At 35.9% G+C, this 25,434-nt stretch overlaps 1 protein-coding gene across 10 annotated transcripts in view; it reads right to left on the bottom strand.

Moving 5' to 3' along the window:
* RABGAP1L (RAB GTPase activating protein 1 like) overlaps positions 1-25,434 on the bottom strand; it is a 722,910-nt gene that overhangs the window by 239,711 nt on the left and 457,765 nt on the right. For all 10 annotated transcript variants that reach the window (XR_007191366.2, XM_057315476.1, XM_044387902.3 and 7 more), the window contains 2 exons: positions 8,216-8,341; positions 5,977-6,120 (listed from right to left, as the gene is read on the bottom strand). Coding sequence is in view for 9 of the 10 variants with exons in the window: in XM_057315476.1 (XP_057171459.1) it covers positions 5,977-6,120; positions 8,216-8,341 (270 nt within the window). In the remaining variant the exon portion in view is untranslated. The remainder of the gene's footprint in view (positions 1-5,976; positions 6,121-8,215; positions 8,342-25,434) is intronic.

Here is a 25,434-nt window from a genome sequence, read left to right as displayed (position 1 = left end):
ACTAGTCAAAATGAAATAGAATTAAACTTCCATTAAGGTTAATGGCTAAAATTTTGGATTTAGCAAAAAAGCATCTCAACTAGAGGAAAACGAAAGTGGTTAGAAAGGTAAGAAAGAACCAACAGCTAGTTAACCTCCTCTCTTAAGAACCTGTGGTGTCATCTAGTTAACTGAAAAAACTGAGAAGCAATAAAAGAGCTATACAGGTGGACAGAGCAGAATGGAGGGTTGTATTATTGACTGGGTATTTACTATGTAGGAGGCACAAGGCTAAGCACTTCACATTCATATTCTCATTCGATCCTTAAAATAAACCTGGGAAATAGGTTTTGTTAGTACCATTTTACAGAGAAACAGACATATACAGGTAAGGTAACATACACAAAGTGATGCAGGGAGGGTTAAATAAAAAACCAAACATCTTAACTTCAGTGTTGAAGTGTCTCTATGCTGCTCCTTCTGTAACTGAATACGCGGCTGGATTCTCCCCACCAGGTTAACTTCTCTTGTATAAGCACAAAAGTGATTCAGCTCTTAGATCCAGCTCTTAGTTCTCATCTGTATGCAACTTCAGAAGTCAAGTGAATGAGTCTTCAACTAAATGAGTTTTATTTTGTTCCATATTCATAACCTCTAATTTGGTCTAGGATCTGCCCTCTAAAAAACAAAACAAAACAAAATAAAAACCTGCCTTTGATCACAAGGAAGACTTTCACTGAATAAAAACAACTCAAAAGGTAATGCTCAAAATACTCTGAAAAGCTGCTTGGTGGCGTCTACTAAACTCTAGCACATACACGCCCTGACCCAGCAACTCCACTCCTAGATGTGTATCCGCAGAAGTACGTTCATTGTACTTGCCAAAAGACAAGTTCGAGAATGTTAACAGCAACACTATTTACAATAACCCTAATCTGGAAACAACTCAAATGCCCATCAACAATACAGTGGAAGAATGGATATATTGTAATATATTCATACAACGGAACAAACAAACCATGCCTAGATGCAACTATTATATGGATGAATCCCACAAACATAATGATAAATGAAAAACCTTGATAAGAAGAGTCCATATTGTATTATTCCATTTAAATAAAGTCCAAAAACAATCAAAACTCATAATCTATGGTGCCAGAAGTCAGGGCAGTGATTACTCTTCACAGAGGTCGTGACTGCAGGGGCAGGGGCAGTGAAGGGGAGGAGGGCTTCTGAAATGCAGGCGGTGTCTGGCTTTTTTTTGATCTGGGTGCTTGTTACATTAGTTATAGTCACTTTATGAAAAAACCATCATGTTTTACACTGATTTTTGCACACTTTCTTTTAATCTGTTACACTTCAACAAAAAGTTCTTTTAAAAAGACAATGTTTTATTCTTGGTGGGTTAACAGCACAATAATTATACTATAATTGTTAATACTTCTAGCCTTTTTCTTATCTTTCCACATAGAGGCAGACAATAAAACATAGAAGGTTTTGTTCTTTTTAAAAAAATAATTTTAATTTCAATTATTGCCTACATGATAATTTATGGAAAGTTCCATTCATCTCAGTAGAATAAGATGTTTTTTCAAACTCTAGTTTAAAATCCTGTTGTCAGGCATTTCTCCAAAGAGGGAATCCAAATGGCCAACAGACACATGAAAAAATGCTCAACATCACTCAGCATCAGGGAAATACAAATCAAAACTACAGTGAGATACCACCTCACACGGGTCAGAATGGCTAAAATTAACAAGTCAGGAAATGACAGATGTTGGCGAGGATGTGGAGAAAGGGGAACCCTCTTACACTGTGGGAATGCAAGCTGGTACAGCCACTCTGGAAAACAGGATGGAAGTTCCTCAAGTAGTTGAAAATAGAGCTACCCTATGACCCAGCAATTGCACTAATGGGTATTTATCCCAAAGATACAAATGCAGTGATCCAAAGGGACACCTGTACCCCAATGTTTATAGCAGCAACATCCACAATAGCCAAACTATGGAAAGAGCCCAGATGTCCATTGACAGATGAGTGGATAAAGAAGATGTGGTGTATATACACACTGGAATACTACTCAGCCATCAAAAAAATGAAATCTTGCCATTTGCAATAACATGGATGGAACTAGAGGGTATTACGCTAAGCAAAATAAGTCAATCAGAGAAAGACAATTATCATATGATCTCATTCATATGTGGAATTTAAGAAACAAAACAGAATCATAGGGAAAGGGAGGAAAAAATAAAACAAGATAAAATCAGAGAGGGAGACAAACCATAAGACACTCTTAAGTATAGGAAACAAACTGAGGGTTGCTGGCGGGAAGGGGGTGGGGGAATAGTGTACTGTGTGCCGGACATTAAGGAGAGCACATGATGTAAGGAGCACTGGGTATTATATAAGAGTGATCAATCACTGACCTCTACCTCTGAAACTAATAATACATTATACGTTAATTAACTGAATTTAAATAAAAGTAAAATACTGTTGTCGGGGCATGTGGGTGGCTCAGTCAGTTAAGCATCTGACTCTTGATTTTGGCCCAGGTCACGATCTTGGGGTCGTGAGATGGAGCCCCGCATCAAGCTGCCAGAGCCTGCTTAAGAGTCTCTCTCTCCCTCTTCCTCTGCCCCCTTCCCTCCAAACATGCACTCAGATGTGTGCACGCACTCTCTCTCTCTCCCTCAAAAAAAAAAAAAAAAAAATCCATCATCCTCACTAAATAAGGGTATTAACCTGAGTCAGCATATATTCAGCTTCATACAAACATTTTAAATAAAACTATCAACAACCAGGAGTTTTTCATTCAGACTACATTGCCAAAGTGTACTAAAGTTTTTCCCAAATTTTCTGCTACTAAATTAACTTCATATTTTTGACCTCAGGATGAATGAAAAAATCCTTAAAAGCATATAGCTTAGAGAAGCATGAGAGGCTGATATGCTTTCTCAAAGTCTCAAGCTCAACGTCTTTCTCACTTTGCAATAGGATCTTTGAGCAAAATAACTGCAGACTGACACTGTTTCTTTGTCAGAATGATCACCTTTGAAAAATCAACTTTTCCATCTGAGAATTTCTTAGCATTCCACTTGTAGCTAACCATTAATTCATAACCGCGAAGATTTGAATCATTTTCCTAAAAAAGAGAGAATATGACAAAAACAAATACGTATAGATGATTCTATTTAAGACTATGTTATCATTTCTTCTTTTAGAATATTTTACCACATATGAAAGACGAGCTTTGATATAAATATTTTATTAACTACAAGAAGGAAAGGGGCAAAGAGAAAACACAGACAGGCAGGAAATTAAAGTTTATCTAAAAATTTCCTTTGCAAAATAATCCTCTGACAAAGATGAGTTAGTGGAAAGAATGAATATCCTGATACTGTTCCCAATAAAGTTTATTTTGAACTGTTAAGGGATGTTATTATTTATTTCCCTGGTTACCATGATCCTGTGATTACAACTTATTCCATGTCTTGGAAAGCTATGCAACTTCCTTAAACAGCTACAGAGTACAGATTTAAGCGAAGGGAAAGTAGTATCTACGATGCTCTTATTAATTTTAATAAGCATTAAGATCTTTCAAACATTGTAATTGTAAGTCACAGTTGGCAAGTGATAATGCTTATAAATTTTCTTTTCCCTACCATAAATGTTGCTAATTTTCTTAGCAACTGACATTAGAAATTCAAATATCTTCAAAATAAAACTTCCTGAGAAATTGTGAGTGTGGATTCTAGAAGACCCATGGACGATGCTCCAATGTCAGCTACGGAATCATTCAGATAGAGACAATTTTAGAAAATCATCACTCCAGTGAACTAGAGGATAGTGTTACTATTCTGCCAAAGTGACCAAGAAATCCAATTTTACTGGTGTGATTAAGCATATTAATTTCATTCTCCTTTCTATAATGAACATTATAGAACTAATCTAGTATGAAATTAGATAATCTCTTTCAGCAAAAAATATGAAACAATGATATTAACTTTTGCAAACTCCTACTGTTAAAATGTCATACCCTCACGTATTTTTTTAAATAAATACCATGAAATACTAAACTCAGCTCAGTACAGAATGAATAGGACCTATAAATATTTATTTATCAAAAATAAAGTTCAGTATTACTTTAAGATCACAAAAGTCAAAGATATAAATTTGTTTTTTACTTTCGAAGAGTACTGCACTAAATTTGAGGAGTCAGCAAGCACCGTTCACCATACCGATTTGGAAAATCCAGCAAAGGAGAATTTTTAGTACAAATGCTTAAATTTGTGTATACTGTAACCATACCATTCTGACTTTGAATAAAGTTTTAGCTCCTAATTCTGCATTCTTTCTTTAGGTTCAATTTAGATAGGCATTTTAGAAATTAATTTGTAAGTACAATAAATAGGAGAGTCAACGTGTTATCCAACAGGTTTGCCAGCTGTTATATATTCAGAATTGGGGAACTTATTCTGTGACCTTCAGCAAGTCACTCAACCTTTCTTTATCAAAATATGTCACAAATGGGGGCACCTGGGTGGCTCAGTCAGTGAAGCATCGGACTTGATTTCAGGTCATGATCTCAGGGTGGTTGAGATCGAGTCCTGCCTCAGGCTCTGTGCTCAGTGGGGAGACTGCTTGAGATTCTCTCCCTCCACCTCTGCCCCCACTCTCTCTCTCAAATAAAATAAACAAATCCTTAAAAAAAAAATGTTACAAATGTTTAAAAACCTTACACCTCTACAAAATGCTCTGTAACTTTCAAGTATTGTGCGACTTCCAACGAGAACCTCTGAAGAGCAGAGCCCTGCAATGCTTGCATATGAAATACTCCCTGCTGTGGCAGGCTGAGAAATAACAGTATGCTTTGCACAGCTTACACATTTTATCTTTTTAAATCATTTTTTATAATTAATTTCATTAAATTTGATTAATACGATTGAAAGGGTTAGACTTTTAAGAAAGGAAACTTTGCGTATAACAAGTAATGTAGGAGCACAAAGCTGTTTAGATTATGTTAGGCATATACTTTTGATTACTCTAGTTTTCTAATTTAAGATGACAGCCATAATTTATATACATTTATAACCCAAATAAAAAAAATTCTTCTCTTCTAGCAATCACTGCTAAGACTGCCAAACATTTTGATTGGCGGTATATGATGTATGCATGTGTAATGCTGCTTATTTCTTTAAAAGAGTAAAGTGAATAAATGCAGCCCTCTAGGGAACTAAAAACAATATATGAAATAAATCAGATAACTAAGGAATTGGCAAACTAATTTTTTAAATATTCTGTGAAAATATATGGTATAGAAGCATTAATGTATCACTTCACTGTTATCTGGTAGGAGTGTCAAACATCATAGACAATAGAAATATCTTATGAATTGAGGATTAAATTACTATATAATTAGAAAACAAACGTGGTTACCAGAGGGGAGGTGGGTAAAGGTATGGGTAAAATGGGTGACGGGGATTAAGGAGTGCACTTGTTATGATGAGTACTAGGTGATGTACGGAGTTGCTGAATCGCTATATTGTACACCTGAAACTAACGTAACACTGTATGTTAACTAGACTGGCATTTAAAATAAAATAAAATATAAATTACTATGCAATTTTCATTTATATTCACTCTTGCGAATATAATTGCATTACTATTAAAAACACCTGATTCTGAATTCATTTATATAACTTTAAAGGTCCTTTATATTAGTAATAAATTATTACACAGATAAAAACTTATTATGAATTTTAATTACACAAATTTAATTACCTCATCTTACTTTGCAGGAATTTTATATGCCTTAACATTTTTATTTCTCACAAATAATGAAATTAATTAAAACAGTCTTTACTAAAAATAAAACAGAACTTTCTGGTCAATATTTATGGCTTAATGTATAGGAAAAAAAATGAAGAAAATTATAACCACTTTAAATAGAAATTATTTTCTATTTTGGCTTAGGTATGAGAGATGCAGTCACTCTACCTCACAAAGAAGTAAGTCGATGATGTGGAAGACCATGCAGAGTGGGAACTTGGCTGTAAAAAGAGTGAGGAACCACTGGGAGGCATACATATGAACTTCTAGTTTCAGAACACAAAAATGGTGGTGCAGGTCCGGTAACTGCTCCTAAAACGTCAAAGTGGAAAATGAAACTTTATCTCCCACCACAACTGCAATTTATGACAAGCTTTCTATGAACACTCTATAGATTTTTTGCAGCATTGAATTTTATGTAACTACATGGAAGTGATAATAGGAGATGAGCACCGGGACTAGGATAATCGAGGAAAATAAAGGCAGACTTGTTATTGACAAATAACAAAGACCACTTCTTGCTCACTTGACTGTTGTTTCTTAGGAAATGCTCACTCTGACAGAATACCTATAGTCTAATGAATGTCATCCCTCCAGAGTCAAGTCCAGCACCCAATCAAATGGGTTGCCTAACTACTTAGGAAAGAAATGTATCTTCTCTTTGGAGACCACTTAATATCAACATCACCTGGGATCTATGATATCACTTCAGTACATTTTTGGGGTATTGAGAAAAGCCCAAAACACAACCAGACTTTAAAACAATCTATCTTTGACATTAAAAATTGACAAACTACAGAAATTGTGCAAGGGTATAATGCATGAAATTGGATGTCTCCTAAAAATGCCCTTATGCTACCCTTCTCCTTTTTTTTTTTTTTTTCCAATTTATACAAGTAAATGCTTTTCAAAAGCATGGAAGGTAAAGTGCAGAGTATTAGCATAACTATTCCTATAACTGAAAAGCAAAGACATGTAAAAGTCCACTTTACTTGCGTTTTCATAAATGGACCATAGAAACAAAAAAACCCTACTTCTTGCACAAAATGCTTTTAGAAAAGCACCCAAAGGTACCCATCAGATACTTTAAATGGGGTGTCCAAACATCATCCAGGCAAAGAATGCTAACAGAAAAATGTGTTTGGGTTTGTTCATAGTACCATGAACTTGCCATTCATTTTATCAGGTACATTTATTTGACTCTCAAAGCTCTTAAGAATACTGACCTTCTAAAAAATGTAAACTTCTGAAAATAAAAGATAAAAAAGTGAATAATCCCAAATATTTACTTAGAAGAATTAAATCTCTGAAAAAGAGCCTATTGTTTTCCATGTCCATAGTTGCCCAGAATCTTCTACACAGTCTTTTTTCTCCTTGATGCACATATGTCATTGTGCTTATAGTTCACTTAACATCTTTCCCCTATTTCATTTCTTCTTTAAGGTTTTCTACCCTCCAACATTCTCTTCTCCCAGTAAAGTTGTCCTTAACCTCATTGCTCATCCTTTGTCTTCCTTTTCTAGTCTGTTGGTCTCCTATTGACTTCATGTCCTCCTTAGACACTATGGGTCTCCTGATAGGTCAGGCCAATGAGCTCCTACCCGTATCTCTACTGCTGCATTCCCACTAACCTTCCTCCTTAATCACTTTACTTTGTCCAATATGGAATCAATCCATTCACATATTTACTTCACATTTCTCTTGGGTTCCCAATACCTCAGAGAAAGCCATATAAGCATGCTACATAGATTGATTTTAAATTTAAAATTTTCGACTTCAGGTGGAATTTCAAAGCTACTCAGTAATTCCTTTTATGAGCACTAGTTAATAATTTTGCCCTTGCTCCCAATCTTTTTTATTATGCAATATTTGACATATATAAAATAATATGCTCTTCATACAAATTTATACACATATTTGCAAAATAGTAACATCACTGAGATCAAAAAATTATGAGAAAAAATTTTAAGTATGTCCCTATATTAAAATATCTAAGTGTTTTTTTATTCTTTTTCAATTCTTTTTCTGTCCCTTTCAAGAATTCCCTACATGTGGGCCTAAATATGGTACTGGTGCTAATTAAGGTAGGGAAAGTTCTTAAGTGTTTCAATTTTTATTCTGTAAATATCTTCATTTCTTTACAAATATACTGAGGAATCTCTTGACTTCACTCACTATATTCACACTTCAAAATATATTAAAGTAGAATATTTACAATGGAAGACTTTTTAAAATGATCAAATGATTAAATAAATATTAACACCAATGTAGATATTAGTCAGAAGCCAAATATAGCTACATTTTTCTGTAGAATTCCATTAACTTTCATGAATTATTATTGTTCATCAACTTTATTACTTTTTCTGTAACTCAATCCCTGAGTGATAAAAGCCTAATTTTTATTTACCTGTATTAGTCTCTCCAACTGATAGAACTTGCAATGAAGATCTTCAAAATTGTTTTTGTAGAGATCTCGTAAACCATAGTCATACATGATTTTCACCAAAACACAGAATGCTTGTTCCTCTGGCATCTACAAGAAAACAGATACATATAGAACATGACTGAGTGGCATTCGGCCATAAAGTCTGAAAAGTTCCTTCATGTTATTAGTCCTCTGCATCAATGGCTAAAAGCCTCTAGTGAATGAACTTCTTCAGAGCCAGGCTTCTGCACAATATAGATAAAATTTGTGTTCAAACCTTCCAGTTTCCTCACTTGACATGAACTTCCCTCTTTTGTGAATTTTTTTTTAAGGATTTTATTTATTTATTCGACAGAGATAGAGACAGCCAGCGAGAGAGGGAACACAAGCAGGGGGAGTGGGAGAGGAAGAAGCAGGCTCATAGTGGAGGAGCCTGACGTGGGGCTCGATCCCATAACGCCGGGATCACGCCCTGAGCCGAAGGCAGGCGCTTAACCGCTGTGCCACCCAGGCGCCCCTTTTTTGTGAATTTTAATCATCCTGTTATTCACTCATTAAGCCATCTTAAAAACAGATAATACAGTCACATGATTCAAAAATCAATACAATGCAAAAGTATGCAAAGGTAAAAGTCTTACTCCTCTCTGTCTCTATATAATAATTCCTGTACCTGGCCCCCAACTCTTTGGCATAACCTCGTAACTACACTCAATAATTTCTCATGTATCCTGCTAGTGTTTCTTTATGCAAATAAAAGAATCACACATCTTATTTTATTTTTTCCCTTTCCTACATAAAAGGTAACATTCTATGTACATTACAATGCATCTTGCTTCTTTTTCCCTCAATAATATGCCCAAAAGAGGGATTTCTGGATCAAAGGATAAATGCATTTTTCATTTTGATAGTGAGATGCTGTCTTCCCACAGTCTTCTTGATGTTGTTATTTTCTTTTTACATGAAAAGTTTTTAGGAAAGAATTTTATGAACTTTTTTTTTTTAAAGATTTATTTATTTATTTATTTATTTATTTATTTATTTATTTATTTGACAGAGATAGAGACAGCCAGCGAGAGAGGGAACACAAGCAGGGGGAGTGGGAGAGGAAGAAGCAGGCTCCCAGCGGAGGAGCCTGATGTGGGGCTCGATCCCATAATGCCGGGATCACGCCCTGAGCCGAAGGCAGACACTTAACTACTGCGCCACCCAGGCGCCCCACATGAACTTTTAACATTATGAGTTAAATGACAAAATCTAATATACCCCTTCCAGATGCATTTTCATCTGAACAGAGAATGAAATCTGAAATCCAAGGAACAAATCTCTAAATTGTGATATCAATAAACTGAAGGGATTTAGAAAGAGACCTATCTAATATTCTAGAAATTACACCAAGCAAACAGAAAAAGATTTTATCCTTAACTCAGTGTCCTAAGACATAACTCTTATGTAAAAATTTATTTTTTTTAAATAAAACTTTATTTATTTGAGAGAGAGAGAGTGCACAAGCAGCAGGGAGGAGCAGAGGGAGAGGGAGAAGCAGGCTCCTCCCTCTCTCCCCAGTAGGAAGTCCAACGTGGGCTCCAGCAGGATCCCAGGACCTTGAGATCAGGACCTTGAGATCAGGACTTGCACCAAAGGCAGACGCTTAACCAACTGAGCCATCCAGGTGCCCCTGTAAACATTCACTTTCAATGTCACTTCTTTGAAAGTCTGACCTTGGCGGATTATGGTATTTGACACCTTTGTGAGACTAAATTCCTGTCTGAATACTTGAGTCAAATAGAGTTCTATTTACCCACTTAGAAATGTAACTGTTTATTTAAATTCCTACACAAATTGGCCACTTCTATTTTCTACTTACAAACCAGGAAATGCATGAATTAGTTAAATAAAACCTCCTAAAGTTAAGTACATACACTTAGCTGTTGTCATTTTGATTCTATAAACATTTGCTTATTCTTTTTTTATCTGTGAGGTGTTTGGGGCTTTGACCTCAGCTGTTCAAGTCAGCAAACATTTTTCAGCTTATACTCATTTATTTAGAATACAAGTACACTGTATTCTTTCCCCTTTAACAATTCCGTCATTGAAGCTTCAAGCAACACTAACTTGCACATGGCATGGTCTACTCCTCCTACCACCAAGGTCTAAGCCTCTCCTTCTTCCTCTCAGATCTCTACTAAAATGGCCATACAAAAGTGCTCATGCACGGTGACTGTAGCCAGCCCTACAGAAATTAATTCACTTACAGTCTCCCTCTTTCTAAGTTCTAGTTGGATATTTTATCATTTGGCATTCTACAAAGGGGATAAACCTTTATTGCCTTGCATGGGTAAAACCGTTAAAGCAAATAAAAGGTTTAAATGCCTTTTGGTATTCATACATGCAGTCATTGAATATGAGAGATGCATGCACTGTGCTAGGCCCTGGGGATACAGAGTTAACGGTATAGCATCTTCCCAAAGGACAAGAAAATAGGCAACTCCCCTTGACTTTGAGATGGACATAGAAATTCTGGGATAGGGGAGGTAGGATGTGTAGATGAGGAGTTAGACATCACCCCAGCTAAAGAGGAATGGCTGGGTACGAGCATGACTGGGTAAATTAGTCAGGAAAATGACGAACATAAATTTCTGCTTTGCTTTTAGGTATGGAGCTTAAATTCTCCCTTCCTCCCTCCACCTCTCTATCTCCACCCTTCTCCGCTCCCTCCTCCCCACTCCCTATCCATCTGTCTGTCTCTTTCTCACACATAAACAATATATTTAATATGCGTTCTTCAAAAACAAAAGCACTTTTAAGTTTGAATTTGATCCCCCCAAATAAAATGGACAATCCCAGTCTATAACCTTTATTATTATTATTTTTTAAATCTGCATTTGGGGCAGTGAGGAGTCTTAGAGCTATTATCGTTCATGTCTAGCTTTAGGCAACATAACCTCTAATAATGACCACAACAGCTAAAAAACCCATCACCTCACATAGTTACAATTTTTGTGTGTAGTAAGAACTGTTAAGATCTCTCTCAGCAATTTCAAATATACAATACAGTATAGTCAACTATAGTCACCAAGCTGTTACATATCCAGATCTTATTAATTTTATACCTTAAAGCTTGTACCATTTCATCTCACTCACTCATTTCCCCCACCCCCTGTGACAACTACCAATCTACTCTCTTTTATGACTTCTGCTTGTTCGTATTTCACATACAACTGATACCAGATGGTATTTGTCTTTCTCTGACTTATTTCACTTAGCATAAGGCCCCTGAAGTTCATCCCTGTTGTCACAAATGACAGGATTTCCTTTTTTATGATGGAATAATATTCCATTAAATGTATATACCACATTATCTGTACCCATTCACTTGTTGATGGACATTTAGGTTGTTTCCATGTCTTATCTGTTGTAAATAATGCTGCTATGAACATGGCGGTGCTAATATTGTTTCAAGAGGGTAATTTCATTCTCTTTGGCTATATACTCAGAAGCAGAATTGAGGGATCACATGGTAGTCTATTTTTAATTTTTTGAAGAACCTCCATACTGTTTTCCATAGTAACTGCACCAATTTACATTCCCACCAATAGTGCACAAAGGTTCCCTTTTCTCCACATCCTTGACAATACTTGTTACCTCTTGTCTTTTTCATAATAGTTACTCTAACAGGTGTGAGGCAATATCTCATTGTGTTTTTGATTTGCATGATGATTGGTGATGTTGAGCAACTTTTCATGTACCTGTTAGATTTTGAGTACCTTCTTTGGAAAAATATCTACTCAGGTCATTTGCCCATTTTCTTGTTGGATGATTTGTGTGGTTTTTTTTTTCTCTGGAGTTATAGGAATTCTTTATATGTTTTGGATATTAACCCTTACCAAATATGTGGTTTGCAAATATTTTTTTCTCATTGTGTAGGCTGCCCTTTAATTTTGTTTATGTTTCTTCTGCTGTGCAGAAGGATTTTAGTTGATGTAGTCCCACTTGTTTATCTTTGTTTTTGATGTCATAATGAAAAAAATCACTGCCAAGAATGTCAAAAAGCATTTTATCTATGTTTACTTCTAGAAGGTTTATGGTTTCAGGTCTTAGGTTTAAATATTTAATCCATTTTAATTTTTATAAGAGATATAAGATAGGGGTGCAGTTTTATTCTTTTGCATATGGCTGTCCAGTTTTCCTAACACCATTTATTAAAGAAACTGTCATTTCTGCATTAAATATTCTTAGCTTCCTTGTCTAGTATTAGTTGACGATAGATGCATAAGTTTATTTCTGGGCTCTCAGTTCTATTGGTCTACATATCAATTTTTATTGCAGTACCATACTGTTTTGATTACTATAGTTTTGTAATAGAGTTTGCAATCAGCAAGTGTGATGCCTCCAGCTTTGCTCTTCTTTCTCAGAATTGGTTTGGCTATTCAGGGTCTTCTCCATTTTCACACAAATTTTAGATTGTTTTTTCTAATTCTGAAAAGCTGTCATTGGGATTGCACTGAATCTGTAGATGACTTTGGTTAGTATGAATAATGTCATTTTGACATTACCAATTCTTTTGATCCATGAGCATGAGATATCTTTCCATTTGTGTCTTCTTCAATTTCTTTCATCAATGTTTTATAGCTCTTAGTGTACAGTTACTTTACCTCCTTAATTAAATTTATTCCTAAATATTTAATTTTTTATACTATTGTAAATAGGATTGTTTTATTTCTTTTCCAGATAGTTCATTGTTAAGTATATAGAAACAAAAGTGAAGTTTGTATGTTGATTCCATATCCTGTGACCTTACTGAATTTGACGATTAGTTCTAACAATTTTTTGGTGGAGTCTTTAGGGTTTTCTATATATAAGACCATGTCATCTGTAAAAAGAGACACTTTCATTTTTTTCCTTTCTGATTTAGATATCTATGATTTCTTTTTCTGGCTGATTGCTCTGGCTAGGATTTCTAGTACTATGTTTAATGGGAGTGGTGAGAGTGGGTAACTTTGTATCATTTCTGGTCTTAGAGAAAAAGCTTTCTTTTTCTTTTTTTCAGTGGAGATGTAACTGACCCATAACATTATACTGGTTTCAGGTATACAACATAATAGTTCAATAGCTGTACATAATGTGAAATGATCACAAGTCTAGCTAACATCTATCACCATACATAGCTCAATTTTTTTTTGCAATGAGAACTTTTAAGATTTAGTCTATTAGCACTTTTCAAATATGCAATACAGTATTATTATTTTTTTTAAAGATTTTATTTATTTATTTAACAGAGACAGCCAGCGAGAGAGGGAACACAAGCAGGGGGAGTGGGAGAGGAAGAAGCAGGCCCCTAGCGGAGGAGCCTGATGTGGGGCTTGATCCCAGAACGCTCGGATCACGCCCTGAGCTGAAGGCAGACGCTTAACGACTGCGCCACCCAGGCATCCCGCAATACAGTATTATTAACTATGCTGTATGTTACATCCGTATGACTTATTTTATTATAGTTTGTAGTTTTTTACCCCCCCTTCACCCATTTCATCCATATCCCTAACCCCCAACCTTTGGCAACCATCAATTGGTCTTTGTCCATGAACTTTTTTTTTTTAATTCCACATATAAGTGAGATCATATAATATTTGTTTTTCTCTGTTTAACTTATTTTACTTAGCATAATGCCCTCAAGGCCCATTCATGTTGTTGCAAATGGCAAGATTTCATTCTTATATATACATGACACATTTTCCTTATCCATTCATCCATTAATGGCCACTTAGATTGCTTCCATATCCTGGCTACTGTAAATAATGCTACATTGACCATAGGGGTGCATATATTTTTTTGCTTTAGTGTTCTTATTTCCTTTTGATAAATACCCAGAAGTTGAATTGTTTGATCATACATAGTTCTACTTTTAATATTTTGAAGATCCGCCATACTGTCTTCCACAGTGACTGCACCTATTTACATTACCACCAATAGTGCACGAAGGTTCCCTTTTCTCTACATCTTTGCCAACACTTGTTATTTCTTGCCTTTTTGATAACAGTCATTGTACTATATATGAGGTGATATTTCATTGTGATTTTGATTTGCATTTCTCTGATAATTAGTGATGTTGAGCATCTTTTATTATACCTCTTGGTCATCTGTATGACTAGAGGGAAAACTTTCAACCTCTCACCACTGAGTGTGATATTAGCTGCTGGCTTGAAATATATGGCCTTAATTATGCTGAGGTACATTCTGTACCCAATTTGTTGAATTTTTATCACGAATGGATGTTGAATTTTGTCAAATGCTTTTTCTGTATCTACTGAGATGATTTTTATCTTTCATCCTACTAATGTGATGTATCACATTTATGATTTGTGTATGAACCATCTTTCATTCCAGGGATGAATTCCCACTTGCTTGTGGTGTATAATCCTTTTAATGTGATGTTCAATTCTGTTTGCTATTCTGTTCCAGTCTTTATTACCTTCTTCCTTCTACTAACTTTGGGCTTAGTTTGTTCTTCTTATTCCAGTTCCTTGAGGTATAATGTTAGGTTATTTGAGATAATGACTATTTTCTTGATGCATGCATTTATCACAGTAAATGTCCTTCTAGAACTGCTTTTGCTGCATTTGGTGTGTTTCCATTTTCATTTTTCTCAAAATATTTTTTAACTTCCCTTATGATTTCTTCTTTAAACCACTGTATGTTCAGAAGTGTGTTATTTAATTTCTACATATTCATGAATTTTCCAACTCTTCCCCTATTACTGACTTCTAGTTTCGTGGTTACAAAGGCTATTTCATATAATTTCTATATTTGTGAATTTCTTGAGATTTTTCTATGGCCCAACATAGGATCTATCCTAGAAAATGTCCCATGTGAACTTAAGAAGATGAGTATTCTGCTGGGTTTGGATGGAATGTTTTGTACATGTCTGTTCAGTACGTTTGGTTTATAGTGCTGTTCAAATCTGCTTTCCTTATTGGTTTTCTACCTAGATGATCCATTGTTGACAGTGAGATATTAAAGTCTCCAAATATTATTGTTGCTGTTCATTTCTCCTTTTAGTTTTGTTTGTATCTGCTTTATATATTTAGGTGCTCCAATGAGGGCAAATACATATTTATGAGTTATATCTTCTTGATGACATTTTTATCATTATATGATGACTTTGTCTCTTTTGACCCTTTTTAGCTTTAAATCTGTTTTGTCTAATATAAATATAGCCACTTCTACTTTCTTTGGGTTCCCATTTGTTTGAAATATCTTTTTTTATCCTTTCACTCTCAGTCTGTGTGTGTCCTTATGATTAAAGTGAGTCTCTTTATAGGCAGCATATAGTCGGGTCTTGTTTTTTTCCCTTCCAATCAGCTATTCTATATCTTTTGATGGGAGAATTTATCCATTTATGTTTAATTATTAACAGGTAACAATTCATTATTGACATTTTGCTGTGTTCTGACTTTTTTGTGGGTACTTTGTTTCTTGCTTTCTCTCTTGTTGTCTTCCTTTGTGATTTAATGATTTTCTATGGCAGAATGCTCTCTCTTCTTTTCTCTTCATCTTTGGTGAATCTACTGTCAGTTTTTGCTTTGTGGTTACCATGAAATTTGCTTAAAATATCTTATAGTTACAACATCCTATTTTAGGTTTATGAAAACTTCACTTTGATAGTATACAGAAACTTGATACTTTTACTTCTCCCCTGCCTCACACTTTAGGTGTCTGATGTTACAGTACACATCTTTTTTATATTGTGTAGAAAAAATTATTGTAGTTATGGTTATTTTTATTATATTTGTTTTTTAACTTTACACAAGAATTATAAGTGAATTATGTCCTACCATAACATATTACAGAATCGGATTTTGACTCCATAATTACCATTACCAGCGAATTTTACACATTCATATGTTTTTACAATGTTAATGAGCATCCTTTTAATTCAGCTTGATGAACGCCCTTTAGCATTTATTGTAAGGGAGGTCTAGTGATGATGAACACCCTCAGCTTTTGTTTGTTTGGGAAAGTCTTTCTCTCTCCTTCATTTCTCAAGGTTAGCTTTGCTAGGTACAGTCTTTCAACACATTCTTTGAATATATCATCCCACTCTTTTCTAGCCTACAATGTTTTTGTTGAGAAACTGAGTAGTCATATGGGGAGCTCCCTTGTATGTGATGAGTAGCCTTCTTCTTGCTGCTCTCAAAATTCTCTTTGATTTTTGACGATTTAATTATAATGTGTCTTAGTGTAACCCTGTTCAGATTCTAACCACCTAGAGTCTTCTGGGTCTCATAAATCTGGAAGTCCTTTTGTATCCCCAAGTTTGGGAGGCTTACAGCCATTATTGCTTTAAATAGACTTTCTGTCCCTTTTTCATTTCCTTCTGGGATTCCCATAATGTATATACTGTTTCATGTGATGGTGTCTCATAAGTCCCATAGGCTTTCTTTACTTTTTTTCATTTTCTTTTTGGGCTTCTGACTTGATAGCTTCCAGTGACCTGTCTTCTGGTTCACTGATTCCTTTTTATGTTTGGTTGAGTCTATTGTAGTTTTCTGTTAAAGTCTTCAGTTCAGTCATTGTATTCTTCAGCTCTAGAATCTGCTTTTTGATGGTTTCTACTTCTTTGTTGACTTCATTTCATTTTCCTAATTTTATTTAGTGATCTGTGTGTTCTTGTAGTTCACTGAACTTCTTTAGAGGGATTATTCTGAATTCTGAATTCTTTGTCAGACAGTTCACAGATTTCTGTTTCTTTACAGTTAGCTATTTGAGCTTTATTAGTTTCCTTTGGTGGTATCATGTTTACCTGATTCTTCATGATCCTTGATTCCTTGCATTGTTATCTGCATACTTGAGTAAGTGGTCTCCTCTTCTACACATTACAGGTTTGCTTTGGCATGAAACGACCTTCACCAGTTAGTTCAGCTTAGGGTACTAGATGGACCAGTTGATAGCATTCATAGGCAAGCAGGGCTTGCTATCAGAGTCCAGCTGAGTGAGGCCACTGCTCATGCTCTAAGGCCAGGGGCATTGTATTAGCTGGGCTACACAGTTGGGTGAGCCTGCTGGCTGTGCTCAACATTCAAGCAGGACAAGTGGGTGGGCTCTCTGTCTAGGTGGGGCTGCTGGCCAACCTCCACTGTCAGGTGGGGCCACTAGCTGGGCTCTGCAATCACTTTCAGATGAACACCGTTAGAGGCTATCTTCCTTGGCAAAGTGGTGCCACCACTTAGACTCCACAATTAGGCAGGGTTATGGGTTGAGCTCTGAAATAGCTCCAGGTCAAGTGGGGTCTCACGTTGTGCCAGACCAGATGGTGCTTTGGGCTGGACTTTGTGTTCAGGTGGGGCCCCAGGATGCATCCCAAAGTTAGGCAGGGCCACAGGCTTGGCTTCATAATCAGGTAAGCTACTGGCTGTGCTCTGCTGTTGGCCAAGGTCACTGGTTGGGCTCTCTGGTCATGAGGGGTCTCTAGCTGTATCCCACAGTTGAGTGAGGCTAGACACTGTTCTGTGGTCAGGTGGATTTACTGTCCAGGCTTCCTGATTAGGTGAGGCTACAGGCTACGTTCAGGAATTGGGTAGAAGTGGAGCCTGGGCTCTGCAGCTGGGCAAGACAGCAGGCACTCTGGCTTGGTGGTACTGTAGGCTAGGCTTTGAGGCTGCCCAGGGTCACTGTTATTAAAGGCCAGAGGCTATGTTCAACAGTTGGGCAGGGCTACTGGCTTGGGTCTCTGCTTGAGTGGGCCTATAGGATGATGTCTATAGCAGCTCAGATTCTCTGGCCAGGCTTCTTATAGGGTCAGGACTGAAGGCTAATAAGCTCAGCAACTAGGTGGGGCTATGAATTTGCTTCCCTGCCTGCGCAGGGTAGTAGAACAGGTTCCATAGCCAGTCTGGCCCATTGACTAGGGATCCAAATCAGGCAGAATTGCCAACCAATCTATTGTTTAAAAAAAATATTAAGATGTTGGGACACAGTGGATCTCTAATATTGAATATCCATCTTTGTTGTGTATAGGAGTTTTGTCATAGAATCAGTGTTGTTTTATTGGGGAAAGGAGGAGATAAATATTAAAATCTTATAATTAAGATATCAAAATATCATCCATGGTTCTATGAAATACAAAACTAAATACCTGCCTCACATGCATATTCTGAGAATCAATCATGATGTAATCATTGTTTGGTAACAAATGTTGATAAGGATCTGCCATCTGTACTAACACTGAATGGAGACAGTCTCCAAGCTTCACTGCTTCTTTCTGCAATGAACCATAAAACAAAGCAGGTCTAACTACTTCAAAAGTCTTTAAGGCTCACCTGATGTAACACATCAAGATGTATTTCAAAGTAAAATTACATGTTGATAACATAAAACAATCACCTTACTTGGATAAAACTAAACTTTCTGTTCCACATGACTGTGTTTCACATGTTTTTGTAATAAATCTATGTTTTTCCGTGAAGGCAATGAAAATTCCACTAATTTTTCATTTTCTTCAACAAAGGTAAATGCTAGTGAGAACTTTGAAAATCATGAACTCTTTGAGTGTTCATTTTGTGAAGACAAAAGCAAATAAAATGAAAACTAGCTTGTTTTTTTCATTTTAAATCAAATATATACTAAAATACATTTAAATTGAATTTCTATTTATAAGCCATAAAACATACTGTATAACATTAGTTTGCTGTGTGTAATCAATTTAAGCTAGTGGGACAAGGGTCTAGAAGAAAAGCCTGGACAAATAATTAAGCCAATTCTAGAACAAATAGCAGAAAACACCATTATTAGAAGCATTCATTCATAACCCCATTTGATCCTCGTAACAATTCTGTAAAGTAGGTATTATTTTTACATTTTAAATATTAACCAGTGAAGTTCGGAGAAGTTAAGTGATTTTCCAATAACTACACATCTATTAAGTAAGGCCTGTATTTAATCCCATGATTGCATTCTTTTTTGTGCCAGATATAAAATAAGACCCTTTACATTCATAATATAAGTATTCAATATTCACAAAAATCCTAGAAGAATGATAATATTATCTCCATTTAATAAATGAAGAAACAAAGCTCAGAGAGCTTAGGAAACTTGTTGAAGTTCATAGAACTTGAAAGGTATTAAACCACAATTCATATTCATAGTTGTGCTTTTTATTAACTGTGAAGTTCAGCTTTGAAAGGGCAGAGAAACCTAAGATAGTAGTTAATGGGAAGATCAAGAGAGTTTTTTTGTTTTTTGCTTTTTGTTTTTTTGTTTTTGTTTTTTTTTAAGATTTTGTTTATTTGAGAGAGAGAGAGACAGCCAGCGAGAGAGGGAACACAAGCAGGGGGAGTGGGAGAGGAAGAAGCAGGCTCCCAGCAGAGGAGCCTGATGTGGGGCTCGATCCCATAACGCGGGGATCACGCCCTGAGCCGAAGGCAGACACTTAACGACAGAGCCACCCAGGCGCCCCTGTTTTTTTTTTTTTTTTTTTAAGAGAGAGAGAGAGAGAGCTTGCATGCACACGGGAGGGAGGGAAGAGCAGAGGGAGAGAGAGAATCTTAAGCAGGCTCCATACCCAGTGTGGAGCCTGACGAGGGGCTCAACCTCACAACCCTAAGATCATGAAGTGCGCTGAAATCAAGAGTGGGACACTTAACCGACTGAGCCGTCCAGGCGTTCCACCCCCTCCAAGAGAATATTTTTTAAAGGTAAAATGTCTTGAGTGTATTCACCCACAGGGAGATGTCGAGAAATGGCTCAAAAGCACTGATACAAGAATTAACTTAGAACAGGAAAATTTCTTGCATTTTAAGGAAAATTGATTTGGGAGTATAGAAGGACTTATTTAAAATACACTAAAACTCTGGTAGTAAAGATAACCCTAATAGAAGATGTGATATATCTGTCTAGCATCCTATCTTCCTCTCATCTGGAATCAAATACCTTTTCCCTGTAGGGAGAAGCTTATCCAATTCACTATCAGCAACAAGATGGACTCAAGACCTGGGCCAGGCCAATCAGAATATCACACTGTCCTGGCCTGAGTAATTGATTCAGGGATGGCAGCAGGTTCCCAAGACAGGCCAATCAGAGTCCTCCGTGGATTTTTTTTTTTTTTTAATGCAGGAGTTATAGCAAAAGATGGTCCCTTTTAAATGAAGTTGTAAAACTAAAAACATGGAAGCTAGGCCAATCACAGCCATGTTGCCTATTTTGTGATCTGCCCATAGAATTAAAAAAAAAATTAAGCGGAACAGAGATACAGAGACATAGATTCCCGATGACAATATATGAACTCTGGAATCCAACCATGTCAAAATCATCTTTGCCCTGGACTTCCCCATTATATGAGCCTATAAATCTCCTTTTTAATTTCAGCTACTTTGAGTTAAAGTTATGTCAAATGTAGCAGAGTCTTGAATAATACAGTGGCACAAATATTTTTATGTATATAAACATATAAACACACTAGGAAGTCAAGATCTTGTACCTTGGATTCTGTGGAAATCTTTTAGGAAAACTAAGAAGTAGCTCTGCTTCTCACTTCTTAAGTCCATTGGTGAAATCTTACCTTAAACCTATCTTTTTGGGGGGATTGCAGTAAAAGATTTGTCATTTTTAAATTTTATTTCATTTTTAAATACAACCCACAAAAATGCATAATAGTTAAATGTATACTTTAATAAATAACTTGATCATAAAGTAAAACCAAATAATTATAAAGACAAGTGTAACTACCACCCAAGTCAAGAACAGAATACTTTCAATACTCCTGAAGATCCCACCCACTCTTGTATATTCCACCCCAATCACGACTCCCAATTTGTCAAGAAATCACTCTCTTGACTTTATCAATAATCATTTCATTGGTGTTATTCATATTTTCCATCTAGGTAGCATCCCAAAAATAGAATTTAGTTTCATCTGCTATTGAACTTTATACAAAATGGAATCATACCAAAATGATACCAAGTATACTTTGCTTTCTTACTAAACCTTATGTTTGTATGATTCATTCGCATTAACTTATGTAGTGTAAAACATTCATTTCATTGTTATATAGTGTTCTACTATTAAATATATCACAATTTTTCCATTTTAATGTCTAATTACAATTCTTGTATTAGACATTCTAATAGTGGACATTTGAGTTTTTGGTTATAAACACTGATCCTGGGACAATTCTAATACACAATTTTGGTATAAATGTGCGTAAATTTGACTAAGATGCGTATCTAGGAGTGGAATTGCTGGGTGTGCATATCTTTGTCAAATAAAGCCTTTGGTTTCCACAGGAATTGTGCCTGGTCATAGTGTTTTTGAAAAATTCAAAAATTTTAAACATTCTGGATTATTCAAAAATAATCCTTTCTGCAGTTGGAAAGCTTCCATATATGCCCATAGTAGTAAACATACAGTAATTTAACCTTAAAAAGGAACATGATTTTCTGAAGATCAAGAAAAATATATGGTAAATGAAAAAATTTAAAACTACTTGACAGTAAGCATGTTAGCAAAATATATTGGGTTAAAAATTCTTTAAAATATTTTCTATGATTTTTAGAATAAATGAAATATATAAATAAGCAATTATTAATACTACAATGATGATATTACTTATCTGTGCTATAACATTCTTGACCAACTGTAAAGGATAAATTTCTTATAATTCTATCAATAGCTATAACAGCATCTACTGCGATAAACAATTCTTCTACTGCTTAAAATACAAGTTACAAAGCTATTATTACAGCATTGGGAAATTTCCAAGCACGAAGAGAAGCTAATTATTTCTTAAAATTACTTAGACAATGGAAAACCTTATAAATTCTAAACTTTTGTTCTTGAATACTTTCCTTTTTGATCTTCCTTTCCTCTTAGGCAGTGAATGTGAAATATAAATGACTATGGGGAAGGAAAAGACAGCATCCCGAAAAGAATCAGGTTCTGACAATGATTAATATGGAGCTGCCAAAGGATGTCTCTCAGCAGAAAGAAGCAACTGCTTATGTAACTGATAAAAAAATTAGTCAGTAACACCGCAATAATGTATCTCCCTAGCACTTGAGATGGTGTATTTGATGAATTATTTAAGCTAGACTGTATTCTTCTACCTGTTTAAACCATAGAGGCAAAAACATGAAAAAGAAAAAAAAATTAGTTACTTTCTTTCATTCAAATTCGTTAATGGATGGGTTGGTCAGTTAATGGAATATACTAATTAAAAGAATTATCGCATATACTCTCGATTAAAAATTACAACAATATGTTTCTCATTACCACTATGCTGAATATCAGTGAAACTTTCCTCAAGGGTTCTGAAGGTATTTCTACATTTCCAGTTATTTTTATAAGCCATGATGACAACTGCATAATTCTATTATTGTAGAAAGTGTGAGAAACTGGACTAAATTTCTATCCATCTTGTAACATAGTTTGAAAACATGTTTAGAGTGCTGACTTGGCATGTGACCCTTATAATAAGAGGGTAGATAATGTAGAAAAAAAATTCTACGTATTTGAGTTTTCTAGTTATTTGAATCACGAACTATTTTTTTTGTGGGGAGGTATTTCCAAATAAATATGAACTCATATTTAACTAACCCCCTGTTAAGTCTGAGAACATATATCTCAAAGAGATGTTATTCTCACTGAAGTTTAATCAATATATTGTAATGTGTTCAACAGGGCTACAAGTCTAAAATGCTAAACTGATAATATGCAAAGATTACTTTGTAGAAGACAAAATTTCACCACCCATGGCTTCAACTTCAGCTTCTCATCAGAGTGATTAGAGGAAAGGTGATTATGAACCTTTGTAGAAGAAAGGTGACTCTGAAACTTGGTGAACACATTCATGTCACTGCGTGCAGTCTCCAGCCCCCTGTGTAAGAGAGCTGACTATGTTAGATACTAGGTGGGCTTAGTAGCAGAACTAGGGCCCTGGGAATTTGTGGCCATAAAGTGCTTGATTATCACAGGGAATACCAAGAAGATGGGCCATGGAGATGTCAAAGAAAGATCGAGAAGACCATAAACAGATGATAATGCAAAAGAGGAAGAAATCAAAGTTAAATAAAATGATTTATCACAACAGAACCATTGTATATCATTGTTATCATCAGAATCAAGTTATCAGAATTAGGACATTGAATCTACTATAATCACTATTCATTTCCAGAATGCAAACTTAGAAGACATGCTTTTGCTTTAAACTTGCCAGACCTCTTTGCTGTGTTTGACAGCAGACACCACCTTCTCTTTACTGAAAATCAGAAATTTGCCAGGAATTCCTGTTCCTCATCAGCCCTTTAAATATCTGAAATTCCTGGCCTCTGGAATTCTATTTATTTTTCTTAGATGATCTGATGCAGTCTCGTGACTTCAGCTGTGATTTCTCCCTCAGCATCAGTCTCCAGCATCTACCTTGTTGGTGGACAGTTTCACTCAGATGTCCCCAAAATATCCTAAACTCAAAGATTCAAAACAAAATTCATCATCAATCCTAATCACTTTTCTCCATTCGATCTTAATGGATGTATTTTCTATCTCAGCTAAAAATACCTTAAGTCAAAGAAAAAAAAAAAAAAAAACAACCACAAGTCATCCAGTCACCAAAGCTAGAAAATTCGACATTACTTTTGACTCTTCCTTTGTCAATCCTTCCATAAAACTTACCAATTTTGCCTCCTGCATGTTTCTTAATTAAGCTTCTTTTTCTCTGTGTCTCCATATCTCTCATTTAGATTGATATTTCCTAACTGGTCTCTCTGCTGCTGCTTGTCCCCTTTAATGTCACCCTCTACAAAGGTATAAGGATTTATCTGAAAGGAACATCTAACTGTCCTTCTCGTGCTTCAAACTGATCAATGGCTCCTCACTAGCTTTAGAATAAAGCCCACCTTTCTTGACACGATTACAGAGTCTTTATGATTTGGTCTTTGCCCATCTGACCATTTTTATCTCATACCTGTCTTTGTGTACAGTTCCTATAGTAACTGTTGAACAGAAACTGTAATTTCATATCATTCCCTTTATATGCTGTGACCTTTTGTGTCTCCATATATTTGCTCATGTTGTTCCTCTTCTCTAGCTGTCTCTACTCCCTCCCTTTCCCAACCTCAATTATTTCTGTCTGGGCAAGGATACCATCTCCTTCAGAAAGTCTTTCCTGAAAGTTCTGGCAAAGCTGGGTTGGGTAATTCTCCTCTCTGTACTCTTACTCTGTGCATTGCTTTTACTTAGCACACTGTAAGTTCTTCTTTAGTGAACATCAGAGAAAACAATAAAGACACGTAAAAAGAATAAAAATAATAAGTATGTGCCTATAGTATTTGTGTCCCATCCTGAACCAGGAGGCCTTTGAGAACACAAATGATAAATTATTCATATTTGTAATCCCACTTCCTAGCCTAGCACTGACAGACTGATGATCAATAAATGTTCCGTTAGGGGCGCCTGGGTGGCACAGCGGTTAAGCGTCTGCCTTCAGGTCAGGGTGTGATCCCGGCGTTCTGGGATCGAGCCCCACATCAGGTTCCTCCGCTATGAGCCTGCTTCTTCCTCTCCCACTCCCCCTGCTTGTGTTCCCTCTCTCGCTGGCTGTCTCTATCTCTGTCGAATAAATAAATAAAATCTTTAAAAAAAATAAAAATAAAAAAATAAATGTTCTGTTAAATGAAGGTGACTGAGAGGAAAAAGAATACACAAAAATAAATCGCAGTGGGGCGCCTGGGTGGCACAGCGGTTAAGCGTCTGCCTTCGGCTCAGGGCGTGATCCTGGCGTTATGGGATCGAGCCCCACATCAGGCTCCTCCGCTATGAGCCTGCTTCTTCCTCTCCCACTTGCCCTGCTTGTGTTCCCTCTCTCGCTGGCTGTCTCTATCTCTGTCAAATAAATAAATAAATAAATAAATAAATAAATAAATAAATAAATCGCAGAAAAGATAAGACTTCCTTGCTATATTCCTTCGTAATGGTTCTAGTCCTGCTTGTATCTGAGCAGTTACATTGACCTCTTCAATCTAGAGGGTTCTCATTAAAAATAACTCCAAATAAGCAATTTATCCCCTTGTCAGCATTATTAATTCAATTGAGAAACTGTCCAGTACCTGACACCAGATCTCTTACTTTATCACCAAAGGTACATTTAAAAAAGATGTGCCCTGTGTAATCTCCATCAGATAAATGGAAAATAGGAAGGATGAACAAAACCAAGTAGA

Source organism: Ursus arctos, unplaced genomic scaffold (genome assembly GCF_023065955.2).
Source record: "Ursus arctos isolate Adak ecotype North America unplaced genomic scaffold, UrsArc2.0 scaffold_2, whole genome shotgun sequence".
Classification (NCBI taxonomy): Eukaryota; Metazoa; Chordata; class Mammalia; order Carnivora; family Ursidae; genus Ursus; species Ursus arctos.
Note: the sequence above shows the minus strand (reverse complement) of the source record. Positions and strands in the feature narration are given on the sequence as shown.